Source organism: Lacerta agilis, chromosome 11, assembly GCF_009819535.1.
Source record: "Lacerta agilis isolate rLacAgi1 chromosome 11, rLacAgi1.pri, whole genome shotgun sequence".
Taxonomy (NCBI): Eukaryota; Metazoa; Chordata; class Lepidosauria; order Squamata; family Lacertidae; genus Lacerta; species Lacerta agilis.
The window spans coordinates 16,001,520-16,023,559 of record NC_046322.1 but is presented as its reverse complement, the minus strand read 5'-3'; the positions used below and the strand labels follow the sequence as shown (position 1 = coordinate 16,023,559).

The following is a 22,040-nucleotide window of genomic DNA, read 5'->3' as shown; positions in this document are numbered from 1 at the left end:
GTTTTGGGGTTACCCACATGTGAAACCCCTTGCAAGCTGAAAAGAAGAGACTAATTTGGGAAGCTTGGCTGAGCTCTGATCACATAAGGATGAAAGGAGACATTGCGTTAATAGAATCATAGGTTTGGAAGAGATCCTAAGGATCATCTAGTCCAGGCTTCCTCAACCTCAGCCCTCCAGATGTTTTTGGCCTACAACTCCCATGATCCCTAGCTAGCAGGACCAGTGGTCAGGTATGATGGGAATTGTATTTCAAACCATCTGGAGGGCCGCGGTTGAGGAAGCCTGATCTAGTCCAGTGTTTCCCAAACTTGGCTCTCCAGCTGTTTCTGGACTACAGTTCCCATCAACCCTGACCACTGGTCTATGTGGGCTGCTCATACTTAGATCAGACACAAGGCACATTCTCTGTTATGGGTCAACCAGGTGCCTATAGGAAGCCTATAAGCAGAAGCTGACAGCAAAAAAAAAAAAAAAAACCCCAACTCTTCACACTTGTGATTCCCAGCAAGAAGTGTTTGGATTTGATATCCTGCTTTATCACTACCCGAAGGAGTCTCAAAGCGGCTAACATTCTCCTTTCCCTTCCTCCCCCACAACAAACACTCTGTGAGGTGAGTGGGACTGAGAGACTTCAAAGAAGTGTGACTAGCCCAAGGCCACCCAGCAGCTGCATGTGGAGGAGCGGAGACACGAACCCGGTTCCCCAGATTACGAGTCTACCGCTCTTAACCACTACACCACACTGGCTCCCTGGCAAATGGTGTTCTGAGCCATAATGCCTCCATCAGTGAAGGTAGAACATTACCATTATTACTAGTAGCCATTGAAAGCCTTGTCCTCCATGAATTTGTCCATTCCTGCTTGAAAGCCATCACTTACGTCTTATGGGAGCAAATGTACTGTGTGATGAAGTACCGGTACTTTCTTTTGCCTGCCCTAAACCTTTTCAGCTATGCAAAACAAAAACCCAAATACTGCACTGTAATATGACTTATGCAAACAATATGCAGTTACACCTTTTTTTAACAGTTCAATCCTAGGCTAAGCAATGTTATCAGCTAAATCTGACTTTTAATTTTGCATGGAATTATCTTCAGAGCTGCGTGCAAGAAGCACGTGCAGATCAAAGCCAGAGCAAGGCAACACAAAACGGGGCAGATAGCTAACAAGCACTTTAAACTTCATTTCCTTATATTAAACCCAGTTGGGACACTGTGCTGCCTTTTGCAAGGGAGAAAAACACAGTGGAAGAGATCTCATTCAATATGGGAACCCTGAGCAACTAGTTTCAACTTTGGCTTTGCAAGAAGTGTGGGGACCCACCCACCAACAAGCCTCACCAGAGCTAAATCTGGAAGTTTACTATAAAAGTCATTAAGTAATATTTGAAAGATAGGAGTATTCAACTGTTCTATTTTAAGGCAGCTCTCCCTGAAGTTACCATTCTAAAAGGAATTATTCTGAGGCCATGTCAAAGGGAAGAGGCAATTTAACATTTCAAGGATAACTATGAATTATGGCAAGGTCAAGTAGCGTGATTCACTGTTAAGAGTGAAACACACAGAGAGACTCAATATTTAACTATCCTAAGTTTCCATGCATGGAAATTCCCTGGTATGCAGAGGAAAAATACATAACAGCTGAACAATTGCATTCCTGTGTTACCAGGAAGGGGATGAAGTGTGGAATTGAGAAATGTCAAATTTTCAACAGCAATGTTAACTCGTAAGTTCTCCTTCCAAACGACAGAAAAAAACTATCTCGGGTTCTAGGCATTCCGCACAGTGTTTGGAGGCTGCATGATCTAAACTGAGGATAAACTTTAGGGTTCTAATCTTTTAAATAAAATTATAGTCTTCAAGTTTCAAATAACACCCTTCCCCCAAAATAATTATCAATTTGGATACTGCTATATATTAATGTGCAGAGCCTACAAGCTGAGCGAGGTCGAATAGGGGCTGGGCTGCCCTCCTTAAGCAACACAATGAAAAGTGGGCCACGTAGGTTTCCCCCTAAAAGCCCAGCTGTAAACACACTTAACAGGCCACATCTGCACACATGTCCGCCATTAAAACTATGGCAACAAGTAAACACAGCTCTAAACCATCACCAGCCGGCCGCTTTTTAAAAGAGCCGCACTGAAATTCAGTGCTTAGCAGCCAAAAATTGCCAGAAAGCTTTAATTGAAGGGGTTAGCCAAGCTAAATATTGCTAGAAACAAAAGCTATAATGACCTCTTGACAATCGTAGCATGCTGGCTGGCTACACTTTCACCAATGCGGGCTAAAATAAGAGCCACTCCAGTTAAAATAAAAAAGTTAAGCAGGCTTGAATGTTGTTTTTAACAACACTAATAACAATGGTTTTGTTCTAATCTAGCAGGTGTATATAACCTCGCCTTAATAGTTAAAAATTGAAACTTTATGGAAATCTGATTTTGTGCATTTACACACCAACCTATTTTTATTTTCTGCCAATATGAATTACCACAACGAAGTTGCCTTTTCCAAGGCCAGAGCAAGCTTGGCGCAGCATTCACTCCTACAGGAACTTGAATGTGAAGCCTTGTCCAGCACCTATTGTAGCATAGCAGCGGGGGGCAACGCTATCCTTTTATTCCGTTTGTCATCCTTGGCTAACAGGGAGAAACACAAAAGAGACGGGCCTAGCAGAAAACACACAGTGATAAGCTGTTTGCACCAGTGCTAAAAGTAGGACAGGAAAACCAGCTGGTTAGCAAAATGTCAACAGCCTAAAGGCTATATAGACAAAAATGGGGGCAGAGGGGGGCAGCAGTAGATGCCCATTACAGCTAGCACTAGAACAACGGTTCAAAGTTGCAACCCACTTATATTGATGTCACTTGCAAAATGCCTCTCATTATAATGGACAGGATGACTGCATAGATGGCCCTAGTTATCCATTAGCATTCTCTCACTGAGAATAACCTCCAGAGAAGCCCATGACTCCCCAGAACAGGCTGGACGACATGGTCTTCACACCAAGGAAAACTGCTTACAGCAGGCCCCATCTCCAAGACTTACTGTGGCAAGAGTTTTAATGGGAAGGGAAGGCTATAGTAATCACTATTTATCTCTCCAGGCGCCCACATGCGTGTGTTAAGCAGAGTTTCAAAATCCCATGCTTGGCAGCAAAACCAGGCTGTAAAACCTTGGTTTGAGCAAGTCCAGCTATGAAGCAAGCTGACTCTCTCTCTTACCCCACTTAACAAAAAACCAAGCTATAACCTGGGAATTAAGTTGAAAAATGTAATAATTTCCTTACTTTGAATCTTGCATTGGTTTGCAGCAATAGCGGCAGTAAAAACTATGCAGGTTAAATACTTATATTTACAGTATAACCTACAGCTGGAGCAAATGGGGGCATATCTGCATCCAACACTGTTCAAAGGAAGAGACAAGAACAGGAAGTACTATATGCTCTTTCCTGCAGGATAGGAGGGGAAATGACGTAACACAGAGCCCACTCTACCAACTGCATTTCTATGGTTTGAGCATCTGCCTATCTGCAATGCAGCTCTGTAGCATTTGCCCCTTTTCATGCTAGCTAGCAAGAACATGCACATATTAGGTTTAACTGTTAATCTTCCACAGTTACATCTTCCAGGGATAAGCAATGGAAGGGCAAGGGTGCAGATCTAGAAGACATCTTACAACCTTCCATTCCTACCATGGAACACTGGAAGCAACCTGATACCAAGTCACACTTCTGGGTCTATCTAGCTCAGTACTATTAGCATGGTGGGTGCCTTCTCCCCAGGGGTCTCTCCCAGCCCTACCTGGAGATGCCAGGAAGAAGAAGAAGAAGAAGAAGAAGAAGAAGAAGAAGAAGAAGAAGAAGAAGAAGAAGAAGAAGAGTTTGGATTTGATATCCCGCTTTTCACTACCCGAAGGAGTCTCAAAGCGGCTAACATTCTCCTTTCTCTTGCTCCCCCACAACAAGCACTCTGTGAGGTGAGTGGGGCTGAGAGACTTCAAAGAAGTGTGACTAGCCCAAGGTCACCCAGCAGCTGCATGTGGAGGAGTGGAGACGCGAAGCCGGTTCCCCAGATTACAAGTCTACCGCTCTTAACCACTACACCACACTGGCTCTCTGCCTGGAACCTTCTGCATGCAGGGCATGTGCCCTACTACTAAGCTATGGCCCTTTCACATGCAACAATGGGGAACAAGTGGTGCTCCTAATGTTATTCAGAATCTGACTTCCATCAGCCCCTGCCAGCACAGTTAATGGTCTGGAGAAATGGGTGTTGTAACACCAGCAACGTCTTGAGGGCCACAGTAAAGTCAGGGGCAGGCAACATTTTAGACCTGCAGGTTGTGTTTAGCCTGTCAACATCTCCCTAAATGATGGGCTTGTAGAAACAAAGAAACCATGAGTAGATTCATGTTTCTGTAAAAATGCCAGACTCAACAGCAGTCCTATTCTTTTAAGCAAATCAAAAGTTGCAGGCTTCGTAGTTTCAGCGCATTGTTAACATACCAAGTTGCCTTAAAAAAAAAAGAAAGCAAAGGCTAAATACGACTCAGAATGAAAACCAGACATTTTTCTCAAGAGACCTACAAAACTTGGGGGGCGGGGAAGTCATATAACAGTACAAAAAAGCAAAACAAAACAAAACCCAGGCATTTTCATGGATTCAATACGTTTATTTAGCATCTGAAACCCCCAAACGGCCAAGAGATCTCAGCCTCTGTCTTGAATGGACTACTGACAATCACACTTTCCATAGTGAGCCACAGAAATCCACACCCACAGGTAGTGGTAGGTGATACTTTGAAGAAAGCAGTCTGTCCAAAATAGGAACACAGAACTGTGTATCCCTCATAAGAAGACCTCTGGCTATTAATGTAATTATAATTCATCTCTGCAGCTTACATCAATGTACATGCCAATTCACCATGCAAAATAAGAAAGGGGCAGGCCCCTGACCCAAGGAGTTCACATTCTAAAGCAGCCTTCCACAATCTGGCACCTTCCAGATGTTTTGGACTCCAACTCTCATCAGCTCCAGCCAATATGGTCAATAGACGGGGATGAAGGGAACTGTGGCCCAGCAACATCTAGCAAGCAAGACTGTTGTAAATGTTGATGTCAGGGAGAGGAGAGAATGGAATGGATGTAAGGAAATAGGAAAAGATTAAAGAAGAGCCCATGGTACAGCACAGAATTATGTGTACTCAAGTCCAATGACTTCAACGTACATAAAGCATGCCTACATCCATGCTAGACTGCTTTGAAAAGAACCTACGATGGACCAACCCATGGGTTTATCTAGTTGAAGGATAGTCAATGTGGTACCCGCCAGATGCTTTGGACTGCAACTCCCAACAGCCCCAGCCAACATGGCCATTAATCTGAGAGAACAGGAGTTGTAGTCCAAAGAATCTGCCGGCTACCATGTTGGCGATCTCTGATCCACCTCAGTACTGTGTGTGCCAACAATGGACAGCTCTGATGTCCTAGGAAGCACACAACCAAAACAGGATAAACAGCCCTCGATGGAGGTTTGCTACTGGCACCTGGCAGCAACAGTATTACCACCTAATTAAAAGAATAAATGCAAGACAAATATAAGAAACATCTGTTTGTGGATTTTGCTGCCGCAGGATGTGGTGAAAGCTACAAATTCAGACAGCTTCTAAGGAGAATTAGACAAATTAATAACAGGGAGGTTTATCAGTAGCTCTGAGGTTATTATTTTTGTAGAAATTAATAAACAATGACAACAACAACAACCCTCTAGGTTCAGAGACAATACTTAATCTCAGGGCTGTGGGTTCAAGACCCACCTCGAGCAAAAGATTCCCGTGTTGCAGGGTTTTGGACTAGATGATCCTTGTGGTCCCTTCCAACTCTACAATTCTATGATCATTGAACACCAATTGATTGGGGAGCAACTATGGTCTGCAACCCTTATTTATGGGCTTCCCAGAAGCTTTCGGCTGCCAGTGGGAGGAGGCTTGTCTACATGGAGCTTTGGTCAGACACATCAGGACTTGTGCTCTTTCAGCAGGGCCACTCCTACCATTGGGTAGGACAGGACAGCCATCTCAAGGCAGCAGCAGCCCCTTGGTCCCTCCAGAAGTCCACAGCCATTTTCAGACTCCTAAGCTAGCAGCCCCAGGTGCACCCTAAGCTACCCTGCTACCATCAGGTGTACAGGACTCCACCCCATTGCCAGCACTGAAGAAAGATTTAGTGGTAAAGCATCTGTTCTGTATGCAGGAGGTCCTTCGTTCAATCAGTTTTCCAGATGTTTCTGGAATACAATTTCCATCATCCTTGACCACTGACCATCCCGGCTGGGGCTTCTGGGAGTTGAAGTCCAACAACTTTTTACTGCAAACTGCCTTGTGATATTTGGATGAAAGGTGGTATAGAAGTTTAATAAATAATAACAATAATACCCAGTATCTCCAGGGGAGAGACAGACCAGTGTATGCCCACAAAGAACTGCTGCCTGTCAGTGTGGGCAATAATGAGCTAAATGGAGCAATGGTCTAACTTGGCATAAGCAGTGCTTTTTCTTCTTCTTCTTCAGAAAAAGGTGCCAGTACTCACCATGAAGTAGTTACAGAAAGTGCCACACTTAACATGTGAAAAAAGAGGTGCTGGTACTGTGTACCCCCAGAAAAGAAGCACTGTGTATTAGCGTCTTATATTCTAAATTGCATAGTTGTCTCCCTGCTGTGTTAAGATACCTTAAAGATATCCAACACAGCAGGGAGACAACTATGCAATTTAGAAGAAAAGACACTTAAAAGAAAAGAAAAATGTGGGTTGCTAAAGACACAGCCCATCCTCGGTAGGGCCAATCTGAGCAGCGTATGCTGTACTTTTTAACTACTCTGCATAAACAAGGTTTAAAATAACTGTGCCTTAACCTGACTTGAATCAACTGATTACTGAATTGCTTTCAGCCACTGCCTTCAATCCCATTTTGCCTTCACTGACAATAGAGTTTCTAGAGGCTTTGTTTTGGGACAGACACAGCCAGCCTCCTCTAGTCTCTTCTGTTCTCTATTCTAGGAATACAAATTTAGCCTGACTCCATGGAATGAGGATCCTTAAGGCCAGAAGCTATTTTTAATAAATCAAGCCCAACCTCCTGTAAACAAAAACAAAGGAATTTATCCTGCTTGGATTAAAAGGAAGTCTTTTATAAGAGGTGTCGATAAGATCAGAGCAAGCTGTCCTTCAGACTCCTACTTACAAGTTAAGCCTGGAGAGAGCGAAAGCATTTGTTTCGCCTACATGGCAAAGAATGTTTTTCTTCCTTCTACTACCCATCAGTTAAAAGTGGTCATTTAAAAAATTACAGCGCAGAAACAGAGCTTCCATCTGTTAAGCAGAGTGTGCCATTTTATTAGCTAATTCTCTTGGAGTGGAGTGTAATGATTTTTTTTTTTTTAACATAACAAGTTTCCCTCCATGTGGATGACAGCGACCATGCCAGGGGTGCCCAGTGCAGTGCCAATGTCATTAGACTCCAACTCCCAGCAACCCAGCATGGTCAATGATTAGAGATGGTGGGTGTTTTAGTACAACAGCTACAGGGCACCATGTTCACTACCCCTGCCATAGATTGAACCCACACTAGGCTTGCCATACTTTTGGCAGGACATTTTAGCGATGCATCTGACTACAAGTATTCCGGATCTGTCTGGCCCCCTGTCAAAGAACACCCAACCCTCTGCATGTTACTATAACAGGGCTAACATTTTACATTCATCGCCCACAGTGGTAATTGTTAAAGCAGTGATGAGTACGGTAAGCAAGGCCCTCTCAAGGCAGTTTTGCCATTTTCAGATTCCGAATCGATTTTTCTCCTGCAAAAGAATACAGCGGTGAACTGGAGTTGTAGAACTCGCCATTGGAAAGCAATGTGAAAAGGTCAGAAACAAGGAGGCAGGTCCACTGTATTTTTCAGCTCAAGATTTTGAAATTCAGCAAGTGGGCAGAGGCTTCTTCGCCCTCCCTACCCAACCCCAACTGGATTGAGCTTGCTTGCTTGCTTGAGGATTGTATGAATTGGGCCTTGCTTGCTTTTCTTAAGGGTTTTATAAGCATAACTAGGGGGACCTGCAACAAAATGTTGCAATGTGCAGTGCTCCTGTTCCAGTTAGCCAAACATGCCCCCCTCCACAATATTCCATTCTCCCTCCTGCCTCATTTTCCATTCCTCACCCATTGTCAGTCAGCGCAAAGATTCTTCACTGAGCTGCTCTGCAAACCTTGCTGATCCCCTCAAGTCTGCCAATACTTCACAGGCATGAGGCTTGGCCAACATTTAATATTTAGTTATTGCATTTCTATCTCACCTCTCCTCCAAGGTGTTCAAAGCAGCGTACATGGTTCTTTCTTCCTCCTTTTACCTCACGACAACCCTGTGGGGTTGGTGAGAGAGTGTGATCGGTCCAAGCTCACCCAATGCCTTTCATGGCTGAGCAGGGATTTTCTGAAGGCAAGAGAACCTTGGGGCTCTAAGACCCTTGAGAGCCGTAGTGGAAGGTAGAAGCTCTCACAATTACATGCAAGTAAAATTAGCTGCCATTGTTGTTTACACCCAATGAACTGCTCCATATCAAACAAGCAGTCTGCTGCTTCATTAAAAAGACAGTGTGAGCAGCTGGTACCTAGAGTGTGAAACTACTGATGAGGACATATGCCTGCATGTTGCCAAATCAGCAATGCACTCAGCAATACATATCTGTATTATGCTAGCACACCTCTGTAGCTGCTACCAGGTGAGTGGCAAGTTATATACTGCAAGACAGCAGGCCCACATACAGAGACCTCTCACTCACTCACTCTTCTAGCCTCAAAGGACCACTAGGCTATCTGAGAAGACATACTGCATGTGTAGCCTCCTCGGTTCTACACTGAGCTGAAGGCATGCATGCCTGAAGAGAGACAGACAGACAGGCGTCGTTGGCTACCAACAAGTCAAGCTATATTTGTGGATCTGACCATCTCCCTCCAGAACAGCCACTGGACCTACAAAAAGGCAGAATCAAACAATGCATTACGGACCTTCTGCAAAAAGCTGCCTTATACTGAGTCAGACCACTGGTCCATCTAGCTCAGAACCACCCTGTGGTCTTCGGATAAAGGACAGTATACAATTTTAATAAATGATAACAGCGTGCTCATGCCTATTAAGCCACAAACACATTTCAGGCCTTGTGATCACCGCAAAGACGTAGCAGCACCCCAGCCGTTGAGTCTGTAAATCCATTTCCCAGAAGTAGCTTAGGAGGGTTTGAATTAACAAGCTTATTACAAAACCCAACATGAGGCTTTATAGCAATTGAATCATGGAAGTCGTTCCACAGCTGCTCTGAAGCAGAGGAGTTATCTGAAGGTAGCTGAAAAGATTTGCTACAGGCATCAATCCAACTGTAGGGAGAAATTTTAAAGATTTTTTTTTAAAAAATCAATGATAGCTAATTACCCATCATTATAAAGCTCTGAAGTGTGAACTTTTTCTGTTAAAAAAGAAGAAGCAGGGTTAGATTGGCTCCAAGTACATGTGCATGTAATACACACACACACATATAAGGGTTTCGACTTGCTGTTGAGACCTGTTTAATTAGATAGCACTCCAGTAAATCAAAAAGCTCTTTGAATGAAGCCTACATCATACTACTTTTCTATTTTCTGGAATGACGTCAAACCAGTTAAGTAAAGGATAGGCTTGATCTTAAAATTTTGCTGAGCACGTAAAAATCACTGAGAAATACTAGAGTGAGCAGAATAATGCCAGCTTCAATCTTCTTATCCATTTGTAAAAAAGAAAGAAAAAAAAGCCACAAATCCTCCCATCATGTCACTTCTATCCCACCCTTTACACATAGAAAGCATTTTGTCCCTTCCTTAACTCCATCCCAAGTTATATTCCCTGAAAGGATGAAACACACACACCAACCAAACACTATTGCATACAAACAATCCTAGCAGGGTGCATTAGTCCCCAAAATGGCTTATGCAATACTGGCTTAACATCGTTTAGACATCATTTCATCCAAAGGAGAATGTGGCAAATGCAAGCTTCATATAGAGTCACCCATCAACAAGCAATAATTGGCTGCAAAAGCTCCCTGTCGAGTGTACATCTGAAAAAGACTTGCATGTGAAATGGCCTTTCCCTAGTCTCAACCTGAGATTCTCTAATCATTAAAGTCAAGAATTGGAGGCAGAAGCTGAACCAACCGAAGATTTATTTATTTTTTTAAACATTTCTACTTATATATCTACTGATATTAATATGTTGCTGCTACTGTTATTATAAACTATCCTAAAATATGACTGAATGTCAATACAGAAACTTATTCAAAACCTGCAGTGTGTGTATTTATTTCTGTGGTGTCATCAGTGTGCATGGGTGCATGACAGAGTACAAGTATGTATTTTTAATGTTTCATTTATTGTTTACATGACTGCTTTTGTTATGCATTTCCTCCATATTTTCCATGTGGCAAGCTGCCTTGAGCATCATCAGAACTGCAGAAAGGCAGCATACAAGTAACATTATGTACATATTATGTTAAAGTGACTCAGTAAACACCACGCAAGAACAGAAACAATTTTGAGTCCTACGGTTCTCTCCTGCTACATTTCACAAGCATTATCATTTCCGCCCTCGTAGTTCATTAACTTAACGGCTTTATCAAGGTGGGACTGAAGGAATGCTTCCACAATACAGACAAACTAATATGAGTCAGCCACAGTGAGCTGCCGAATACTTACATCGCTCTTCCTAAACTTTGCTTTCAAGCTCTTCATGCTTATTCCATTCAAAGTTCTAAACCTTGTGCGTTTTCAACACCTAAACAAAAAGGAGAGTGGAAAATAAGTTCCATTATACGTTCCATATACATGCAGCAGGCACCAGCAACACACTCTTTAAATTGCAGCATATGGGTAGGTTCTGAACAAAAGATGCCGTCTGATAAATATTTGTGAAATTCCCCTATTAAGCAGCACCGGTGGACATAGTAAGTACAGCAGAGCTCCAATGACACTTTTGCAATCTGTTCCCCAGGCACTTGCAGCCCTGATCCTTAGATTGCAAGGAAAGCACTTCCGAAAACTTACTGGATGAGAGGTTCCCAAACTGTGAACTGCCAGTGCTCCATAAACTTCAGTCAGGTAGTTTGCCATGTGTCTGTGGATTTGTGGTTGAAGTTGGGATCTGCGTATCCATTGCACTGAATAGTCATATCGATTCTGAATTGTATTTGTTGTTACTTCTTTTAGTTCTTATTGCAATTTGAATTCTGTGGAATTTCAATTGCTACAACAGGCAGAAAAGTAACTAAGTGGTCCACTAATATCCCCAACAACTTCCAAGAGGTCCATGGAAGGGAGGGGATGTTTAGGAACCACTGGCTTGGAAGCCAATCCCTCCAAAGAAAGAATCCCACTGGGGAGGCGGTGGGAGCCACAGCAATGTTGTGCAGTACTGTGACACTACACAAGATTATCTGACGCCCTACGAGTGGTCAGAAACCGCAACCTCCAATGCTTGCACTACTTGCCAAGTTCAGCTGCAGATTGAATTTTATACAATGGATACCAAGGAACATCAAGGAACCACTGTGCAGTTAGATGTGGGGAAGAGGGTGAGAATGGAAAAAAGACCTGAGTTGTTGCCCACTAAACTAAAAAGAATTACTGCCTAATAAGGGGACAAACAGCCACCACTTATTAACTGGAGAGCTGAGGGCCAACCTAAACTCTTTGATGAGAGTATGTGCATGACACAGGTGTTCACACCTACACCTAAAATGTGACTCTTCCCAGGGCTGCAAACCAGTGATGGCTGTGGCGAAAGCAACAGGTGCAACTCTTACTTTTGTACAGTGGGATACATTCAAGCCATACAAAATTCAGAGGTTTATACACATACACCTCTCTCTATCCAGGAAAGCAAGAGGCATTATCGCTGAACAGGACACATTCCTCCCAGGCAACAGCATGGGGTGCAGGGAGGAGCAGAGCCTCCAGGTCCCCCAGCCCTGATCCAAAACATGTAGCATAAGAAACACCTGTGCAGGTCTTCAGAAACTAAGGGATGCCCGACAGGAAGCCCTATGCAGTCTGCTGAGTCATCCTTAAGTAGTCACACTGCCGGAAAGACGGCATCATTGCAGAGTCAGAAATACATACACACACACACATCCATCACAGAAGTTTCATTTAAGTGTAAACCTCCATGCCAAAAGAATAAAGGAGTGCATTGTGCAACCTTGCAAATGTCTTTGCTGAGAGGTTATTCCAGTTCCTCCATCAAAAATAAAACGCCACATTAAGTTAAACACACCAATACCAGTCAAGTGCCACTTGGCAAAGAAACCCCTTATTCATGAACAGCAAAGCTAACTAGGATAATTCAGTGAAACTAAAAACCCAGTAAACTTCATGTGCTGCTTCTTCTTTAAAGGAGCCTCTAAAAGAAGAAAGGAACTTAAAAATATGAATTCTGCGGGTGGGGGTGGGGTGGGGTAAAAGACTGGAGACTGGATGCATGCTGAATTCTCAGGAATGGTTTACACATGCATGTACATACCATAAGTGGATTTCCACTTAGATGTCCTGTTGCTGAATACGCAAAGTGACAAGACCAAGAGGGAGAAACCATGAGCCCTTTTCTGGTGTTCATGTTAAGTGTTCAGCATGGAAAGGGGGCTTGCAAGGGCAAGCTTTGGACCCCCTCCAGAGCCGTTTCTATCACACTCCAACCCATGCAGGCCAGCCACCTGATGCAGAAAGCTCTGGAGAAAGTTTTGGTGCTACTGGTAGGAAATCAATGTGGTGCAGTGGCTAGAACCAGGGAGATCTGGATACAAATTGGGGGTGGTCCCCACAACCTTCACAGACTTTCTCCTTGGGGACAATGAAAAATAAAATAAAGCAGCCCTGAAATGTTTCAAGAGTGTCTTGATGCTTTGGAGAGGAACACATGCTGCTTTGAAGACTAATGTGGCCTGGCCAAATTGTGAATTTCTAAATCAGAGGTAGGGAGCAAATGTTGCCCTCCAAGGCTGTCTATCCACCGCCACCCCAAGACTCTCCCAAGTCCACACCCCTCACTGGCTCTCCCTCTGTGCCCGCCCTGAGTACATGCCTGAAAGGTGTGCTGCAATAATGCCTCCTGCTTGCCTGCCTGGAAGGAGGACAGAGATGTGTCTGTGGCGTTGGTACCTCTTGACTTTTGCCTGACTGGAATGTAGCCAACTGTACAAAAGGAAAGAGTCACATCCTTTCGGCACCTACATTTGCCCCTGGCCACACCCATCAGTGGCAAGCAGCCCCCGAAACATTGTCCAGGAGGGAAAGCAGCCACCTGTTGTAGATGGATAAATACTGCAAGAGTCACCTGAATTGCTGTGGTATGTCCCTTCCGCCCATAGAAAGGAGGGGGGTTTGCAGGCATTCACGACCCCTCCACGTGCGCAGGGGATGGATCCATCCCCTGCCTCCATTGGCTGAGTCCTGGGCGCGGTGCCCTTTCTGGCCGACCAATCAGTGTGGCCAGTGGGCGCGGCTGGATGCATTTAAACCAGCGCGCGGCCAGGGCTCAGCCTCTTACTTCCTGCTTCCCTCGCACGCATTGGATCAACTCTTCGCGCCAGATCAAGACTCCTCTTCGCGCAGGATCAAGCTTCGTCGCGTCGGACCAAGCTTGCCTACGCGACTGAAATCACTTACCGCTGAAATTCACTCCAAAAAGGCGTTTTTAAACGCCAGCGATTTTTCTTTCCAGATTGCTGCTCTGGCGAGGGGATGGCTTGGCTGCTCACTCACCAGGTCCGGTATGGTTTCAAATTCGATGGGGAACTGCACGTTGAGTTTTCTGCACTGCAGGGGGTCGGAATTAGATGACCCTTGGAGTCCCTCCCAACTCTACAGTTCTATGATTCGTAAGTCTCTAGTACTTTTCCCTCTTGAAAGAAAAACTGACTCTGCACTGGATGCCTTTGGATCCTACTGCTCTGGCATGACCAAGAAAACGAACCCAGCATGCGGCACCAAGGGCTACCTTGCATTTCATAGCTCAAGATTACTAGGAACAGGGTTAGCCCTTCCTCCAGGGATCTTCCCCAAGGACATCAATTTGCTGCCTCCCATATAAATGAATGGTTTCCATTCATTCCTATGGGTGGAAAGTAGCCCCACGAAAAGCCCTTACACTGCATGCGATCTGCTAGCCATAAACGGCGGATTTTGCTAGTCAAATAGAAGAGGGTTGGATTCCCATGCTCAAGAATACAGATATGACCTGGACATTTTCCTGTTATCCTCCTAATGCAGAGACAACAAAAACATTCAAGGTTAGAATGAGTGATTCATTATTCCCATGATCTTCCAGCTCCAGAAGACAGACAATAATGGACAGCTCTCTGTGTATGCATTAGTGAGATACTGTATGCTCCTAAAGAATTCAATTCTGCCAGTATTAAGAGAGAGAGATCAGATCAGTGTATTAAGCCTTGCAGAACCAGGGCAAATCCACATTTGCCAAAGAAAATGAAATAATCCTGAATGTTCAAAGAACTATAAAACACAGGAATAGCTACAGCAATTAATCAGGAGGTACTTCTGCAGACTTAAAAGAAGGTCAACAACATCATTACACTTTGGTCAATTTAATAAAGCACATGCAACTTCAGAGGAAAGGAGTAAATGCAGTATGTACAGAAACCCATTGACCCTCTCACATCAAAATCAAAACAACAGTTTCGTTGTTTGCTTCAGTTTTTAAAAATGCATCAAAACCACACTAACTTCCCCTACCAAAGGCAACTAAAACACATTGCTCTTAAAAAAAGAGAGAGCATGGAATACACTCCCCTCTAGGAAAAAGCATAAACTCCGTTCTGCAGTGGAACAGGTTTGTATGCAAAACTAACAAGCATATGACTGTCATGCTTTTTCTTCAAAGAAAGGTCCAGGAGACAAGAAATGTACAAGGGTTTGAAGCAACCCTTAGCGCAGAGCTTTCCAAACTTTTCATGCTGGTGACACACATTTTAGACATGCATCATTTTGTGACACAGTAATTTAGTTTTACATCATTTCGCAACACAGTAATTCAGTTTTACTAGCAAACCAGAGGTTAAACCAACTGCTTTCCAATCCCGGAAAGCAATGTGCCAAGCGTTCACGCAACACACCTACACACTGCAGCCAACACTAACATGTCATGACACACGGTTAGGAAAGCTCTGCCTTAGCGGATCAATGTCCTAAGATGGTTGTTAACAGAAGCCTCCGCAAAGAAGTAACCCAAAAAATGAACTATAGTGAAGCCTCATTTAGCCAGGTAGTTACTGGGTATAGGATGAAGTGGAGCAAGGTTTAAAAAGATACACCTAACCAAATGCCCAGGAACAAATGGAGCAGTTGCTCCTATTCTGTTTAGGAAAGTACTTTCACAAATTTCCACATGTATCTCCAACTGGATGGAAATGAATACTGCATGTACAACTGTACCCTCTCACGTGGCAGGTAGTAACACAAGCACATCATCACTGCAGAGAAGGAGAAGGGGTGCCTCTTCCCTGCCAAACAGTTGATGGGATCGATTGTAATCATTTTAGAAGCGACAGTTCTCTTTCTCAAGCTCCAGGAGGAAGACCTTTCATCGCCTACAGACAGCCACCCAATCCTAAACTACTCCTCACCCACAATAATACCACAACCAGACTTAACATGGACACTGGTACCAGAGCCTGCAATAAACCCAGATGCCAACTTTGCTGCCACATACACCCGGACAACACCATTACTGGCCCCAACAACATCAAACATACTATCTCAGGACAATTTAATTGCACATCTTCTAACATTGTGTATGCCATCAAATGCCAACAGTGCCCTTCAGCTCTCTATATTGGACAAACAGGCCAAACCCTACTCCAAAGGATAAATGGACACAAATCTGACATCAGGAATCACAAGACAGAGAAACCAGTAGGAGAACACTTCAATCTCCCAGGACATTCTATAAACGATCTCAAAGTAGCTGTCCTATTGCAAAGGAATTTCAGAAATAGACTGGAAAGAGAAGTTGCTGAATTGCAACTTATCACCAAACTTAAAACCATAGAGACCTGGTCTGAATAGAGACATTGGATTTTTATCTCATTATACATGACAAAGCTATGTTTAACCATCTCACCCTTTGCTTTTTCCTGCAAGACCAATTGCAGTCATTAACAGTCAACAGGTTTACCTCACCAATCAGCCAATGACCCATTCCCACCACCCTTCTGAGTTATACCCCACCCTCTCACTATATATAAGGGTCTGGTGACTTCTGTTTCAGTGTATCTGAAGAAGTGTGCGTGCACACGAAAGCTCATACCAAGAACTAACTTAGTTGGTCTTTAAGGGGCTACTGGAAGAAAAAAGAAAAAAAGACCAACACAGCTACCTACCTGTAACATTTTAGAAGTGTTCTGTGGTGACAGCTTCAGGTGGCCTGGGCACACTCCTTTGTACAATGGGTGCGAGACAACTAATATGTTCAGTCAGCACACCGCTTGCGCAACAGAACATTCCCTCTCCTCTCCTCACCCCTCAGGCACCCCATGCCCTCACCAAATCTGCTCCAGAGGGTTGGGGCCCCAGAACAGATTTCAGGGACATGGGTGGAGGGAGTTTTACTGCACAAGCAGAAATCCTTGCACTGATGGGACACACCAGAGACAAGCCACTGTGTACAACAGGGCTCATACTGTATTCTATCTATAGAGATTCATTTGCTCACATTTCCTATTACAGTAATTTAAATTAGCATAAAACAAAGGATCTTCACAACTGGCTCCCATAGGTGGAGAAACCGTAGCCCTCCAGATCTACTGGAGAGCCACTGACATTCACAATTCAGACAATGCTAAGCTAGATAACTCTGTGGTTTGACCTGGTATAAGGCAGCTTTTGTATATTCCTACAGGAACTGCTGGATTACAATTCCCATCAGCTCCAGACAGCAGGTCCAATGGTCAGAGGTGACACTGTTAGTTCTTTCAGGGAAAATCCACACAACTATTTTGAAAAGTCGCTGCCAGACACATGATGCAAGCCCTTTGCAGGCACTGCACAACCCATCTCAAGGGGCTGGTAGGATCTTGGTCCTGTTCTAGTTCCCTTCACAAGCAGATTTATCATGCTAGCTGGTTTATGAAAACCACCTTTTGGAAGTACTATAATAATACATTTGAAATTCCAATTCTAGACAATGCATTCAACAATGAGTACTTGTTTGCTTCTTTAACTTAGGGGAGGGGGTGGTACACCACCTGCATCAATTCTCTGTGACACCAATGGGGGGGCTTTTTCCAAAGAGAGAGTCAACTCACTCAGTTAACACAAGGAAAAGTCAACTACCCCCCCCCCTTGCAAAAGGTCAGAGTAAGAATTCTTCCAGAGATCTGCCTTCCCCTCCAGCACAGCTTCTCCTTTAGCTTCATAAAACGTTAACTCTTTTTCTGAGCCACTAACCCAGTTTTTATCTTCAGATATAAGTTTTGCTGACAGTCTGGGCTGCTCCATCAATTAGCCACAGGCTCACTCTAGCGCTGCTTGAGATTACTCTACTGACAACCTGAATATCCAGCCTTGTCCAATCCATCACACAGCCACCCTCCAGTCAAAATAAAGAAGAAACATTCGACCAAAACCTATAAAGTATACTTTATAGTCAGCCAGTGCTCATTTTCACCTTAAGACTGCACAATACCTAAGGGAGGAAGGTAGACCTTGCTGCTTTTTCTCAGCCATTTGCTATCCACCTTGTACTATTAAATGATTATCTACTTTATTTGGGTTTGTTATTTCAGACAATGTTCAAAATCCCCCAGGCGCCAGGCGTGTTTTGCCACTGGCGTGGGTCCAATTGTGACCACATGGAGATCTCTAGATGCCAGGCTGGCGACTCGACTTCGCCATCTGGCTGGCCCCTCCAGCTTTCTTAAATGCTTATTGCATTTATATCCCACCCTTTGGTTCACCCCCCCTCCTCAGTTAATCCCCACAACGACCCTGTGAGGTAGGTTAAGAGGCTGTGACTGGCCCAAGGTAACCCAGTGAGCTTCATGACTGAGTGGGGATTCGAACCCTGATCTCCCAGGTCCTAGTCCAACACTCTAACCATCACACCAGCTCCCTGGAGCACTTCTGCTATGGGGAAGCCCTTTAAATTAAGTAGGTAGATAAATATGGGGGAACAAAATGTCACTTCAAGAAGGATCTGAAATATTTTTCTTGAAGCTTGAATTTGTTTTATTTGATGTTTTAATGGGTTGCAAACTACTTTGAGATTTTCTAAAGTATAAAGTTGTATAGAAATGAAATGATTAATAATAATAATAATAACTGTCCAGACTCCTTGGAAGCCTCTGAAATCAGCTCTCCTGCCTGCTAAGCTCATTAGATCTAGTCCTGTCTTCTTGGGCAGTAGAAAGCAAGACTGCTTTATTTTTTTTAAGTATCCTGCAGTCCAGGGATGGGGAACCTGTGGCCCTCCAGATGTTGCTGGACGAACTCCATCCTTCCTGGCCATCAGCTATGCCAGCCAGGTCTGATGGGAGTTGGGAGTTCATGCCTCTCCCCATCTTGCAGACCACAATTCTCACCCAGTACACAGCTTGGACACAGACACTTAAGATCCATCATTGAGTATTGCAACCCAGCTTGCCAAGGGGAAGGAAGGCTGAAAATCAGCAATAAATAGGAGGCTTTTCTGCAAACCTAACTGAAGCAAGAGTCAAGGGGCCACATCTAGCCCAGAGCACCCCCCCCCCATGTATAGGATCAAGCTGAGCAAATCAAATTATCTGTATCATTCAAATGCCACAGCCCCCGCTTCGCACAGCTTTCATGGAGCCAATTAGCTATCATAATGAACCACAGGTTTCACCTTGACTATTGAATCAAGAGTATGCCTGAAGGATGATGTACCAGAACCAAATTAATGTTTCCAAGGTGGGGGGGATCCAGCTATTTTAACTCTCTCTAGTGCATGAAACCCCTGCGTCTCTTTCCTAGCAACTGGTGGCTTTGTCAGTGATTGTTTGGGAGCAGTCCCAGAACGGAAGATTCACTACTTAGCAGGCTGCATCCTTACTATCCATCTTTTTGCATTATTCTAAAAGAGGGCTGGGGAAGTTCAGGCCCAGAGGTCAAATGTATCCCTCTCCCGAGGTCACGACGCGCACTGACCCCACTGGACACTCCAGGTGTTTTTGCAGAGTTTAAAATGTTCTTGAATTCCGCTAACATCTCTTGTTTGTTTGGATGGAGCAAAGAGAGAGAGGTGTATGCCTAGCCCACTGTCCTGAGTGACAGCGGTGAGCCCTCAAAGTGAAAAGATGTCCCCACCCCTGTTCAAAATTCTGTATCTTAATAGCATGTATGTCAGTAAATCAGTACACTGCATAGTTTGTATTTAGCAACAGTTTGTAACAGTACTCCATTGAAGCTTGCTTTTTAAAATGTATCCATTTAGAAAAGTGTTTCAATAATAGGCTCTGGCCTGAGCACCAATATGGCAAGCGGAAAGGAAATATGGGTGAAGTGCAACAGATTCTCCCTACCAGAAATAAATTTCACACACACACACACACCTGAAGTTACAAGGACCTATTTTGTCTGGCATATGGTTATTCCAAGATCAATGGTAGCTATTAGAAGCCTTGCTCCATTCACAATATTCTTGCAAATGTACTACACTTTTTTAGCCTCACTGTCATTTTAAACTGCTACATTTGCCAACCATGAAGATGTCTGGCTCAGAACCAAAGTGCAAGGTGAAAGGATGGTTGAAAGCCATCCAATCAAGCGTCCTTGTTCCTTTGTATTTCACCGATCATCAAGAATCTGGCTGTCTGTGCAAAATCTTATATGCACTTTCAATGGCCTCTAACAGCCAGAAGGTAGCAAGTGCTTTCTCTTGCACCTTCTGATGGATGCCTTTACATGATGCTGCCATACTTATAGAGAATATAACTACCCAAGTACACCCATTTTAAAGTAATTGAGGAAGATAGTGTTTGCTGCCTAAGTTTTTACTTAACAAACAATACAAAATGTACAGCTAGACTCAGATCATGAAATTCTCAGATACCACAGTAACCTTTGGATTCAACATCTATAGGAAAAGTTCCACATGGAATTACCGGTACTTAATGGGCCTTTTTACACATTACATGCTTAGGTGCACACTTAATATAGTACTTGTTGTTGTTCAGTCGTTCAGTCGTGTCCGACTCTTCGTGACCCCATGGACCAGAGCACGCCAGGCACACCTATCCTTCACTGCCTCTCACAGTTTGGCCAAACTCATGTTAGTAGCTTCGAGAACACTGTCCAACCATCTCACCCTACTTGGCATATGCTCCGAAGCAAATCCAGGTTTCTTAACACATTAATGTGTAAAATGAGACTCCTACTCCTCCAATCATGACAGCCCACAATGCAATGGTTAATTTGAGTTACAACCTGCAACAAATCCCCCCCCAAAAAAAACTTCACTGGTGACACTCAAATCTTGACCAACTGATGCCACCTTTGAAATAAATCTATTCTAATGCACAGGAAGAGCCATAACTCAGAGGCAGAGCATCTATTTTGCATGCAAAAGGTCACAGGTTGAATCCTTGGCATCTCTAGGTAAAGTTGGGAATGTCTCTTCTGAAATCTTTGAGAGCTGCTACTAGTACTTGACTAATTAGACCAGTAGTCCAACAACTGTTGCAGGAATGGGGAACCTGTGGCCCTGCATACGTTGGTGGATTCCAACTCTCATCAGCCCTAATCAGCTTGACCAAAGGCCAAGGATGGCGGAGCTGGCATCCACCATATAGCTCAGTAGGTAGAGCATGAGAATCTTAATCTCCCTTTAAAAAAAACCACAAACAAGCTCACCACATTAGAAATTTAAGCATAAGTACCTTGAAGAGGATAAATCCCCTTAGGAGGTGTGAAAAATCCACCAGCTTACTCTGATCATATCCCTCCAATGGGATCTTTTCTTCCACTCTCAAAAAATAAAATCCTGCTTTGAGGATACCTTGGCAGCAGGAGGTAAACCCAAAGATTTTGATTTCTTTAGCCTTTTCAGCTTACCCAGTGATTATGACTCACATGTAAGCTGCAGAGCTGTCAACTTTCCAAAGCCCTGGTGGGTCTAGACCACAGCAATGAGCACTTATGGGATGGAGGGGGAGAGGAGCGAAGAGGTCTTCCCCTAAAGGTTGCGTTGAGGCACTGGGGAGCTCTTTGGAAGGAAAAAGGCACTGGAGGGGACAGGTTCGGCTTTGTGTTGTCTGCTTGTGGGTAAAAAGAAAGAAAAAGAAAGAAAGAAAAGCTCTCTTTTCCTTCTTGGGACAGGAGGTGTCATTTCCCATCCTTTTCCCCGGAGGAACTTCCCCCCCCCTTTTCTCAAAGGGAAAAAAGGGCTCCCATCTACCGTACAACAGAAACCAAAAGCTGATTTGAATCCTAAGGAGAGAAAGAGAGAGAGAGAGAGAAGGAGCACCTATAAAGCTACCCCCGCCCTTCCAGCAATCACTTCGTGGGCGTGTACTGTAATTGGTTTCTCTATCCTCCACAAGCCCATTTAAACTTCAGGGACCCCAAACGGCAAGGAAATGAGCCGAGGGGAGCCCCCCGCGCGGCATTCCCATACCCATACCCGGACCCTTCTCCAGAGGTACCACTTATCCTCTCTGTTACTGTCTCTTATTCCCTTGAAGCAGACACAAGGGGAATCTCCTCTCCCCGTTCAAACGCACCCCGAAACACGCTTCCCCCCCCCGCTCGCTTTCCATCCCAAACCTTTCCTGAAAGGAGGGCGAGACAATGCTCCCATTCATAGCGCCCCCGTCTCCCTCCTCCTTGCCCCCCACCCGAACTGCCACGACCGGGCTCCGCGCAACAAAAGGAGAAAAGGCGCAAGGAGGAGAGGTGGTGGGGAAGGCGCGAGGTAGGAGACCGAGGCAACC

General features: G+C 44.3%; 1 protein-coding gene across 2 annotated transcripts in view; it reads right to left on the bottom strand.

Annotated features, from left to right (window-relative positions):
* The window catches only part of RAI14 (retinoic acid induced 14), an 86,816-nt gene that overhangs the window by 64,389 nt on the left and 387 nt on the right, over nt 1-22,040 (bottom strand). For both annotated transcript variants that reach the window (XM_033164685.1, XM_033164686.1), the window contains exon 2: nt 10,777-10,855. In XM_033164685.1, coding sequence (XP_033020576.1) covers nt 10,777-10,812 — 36 coding nt within the window. In that variant the 5' untranslated portion in view covers nt 10,813-10,855. The remainder of the gene's footprint in view (nt 1-10,776; nt 10,856-22,040) is intronic.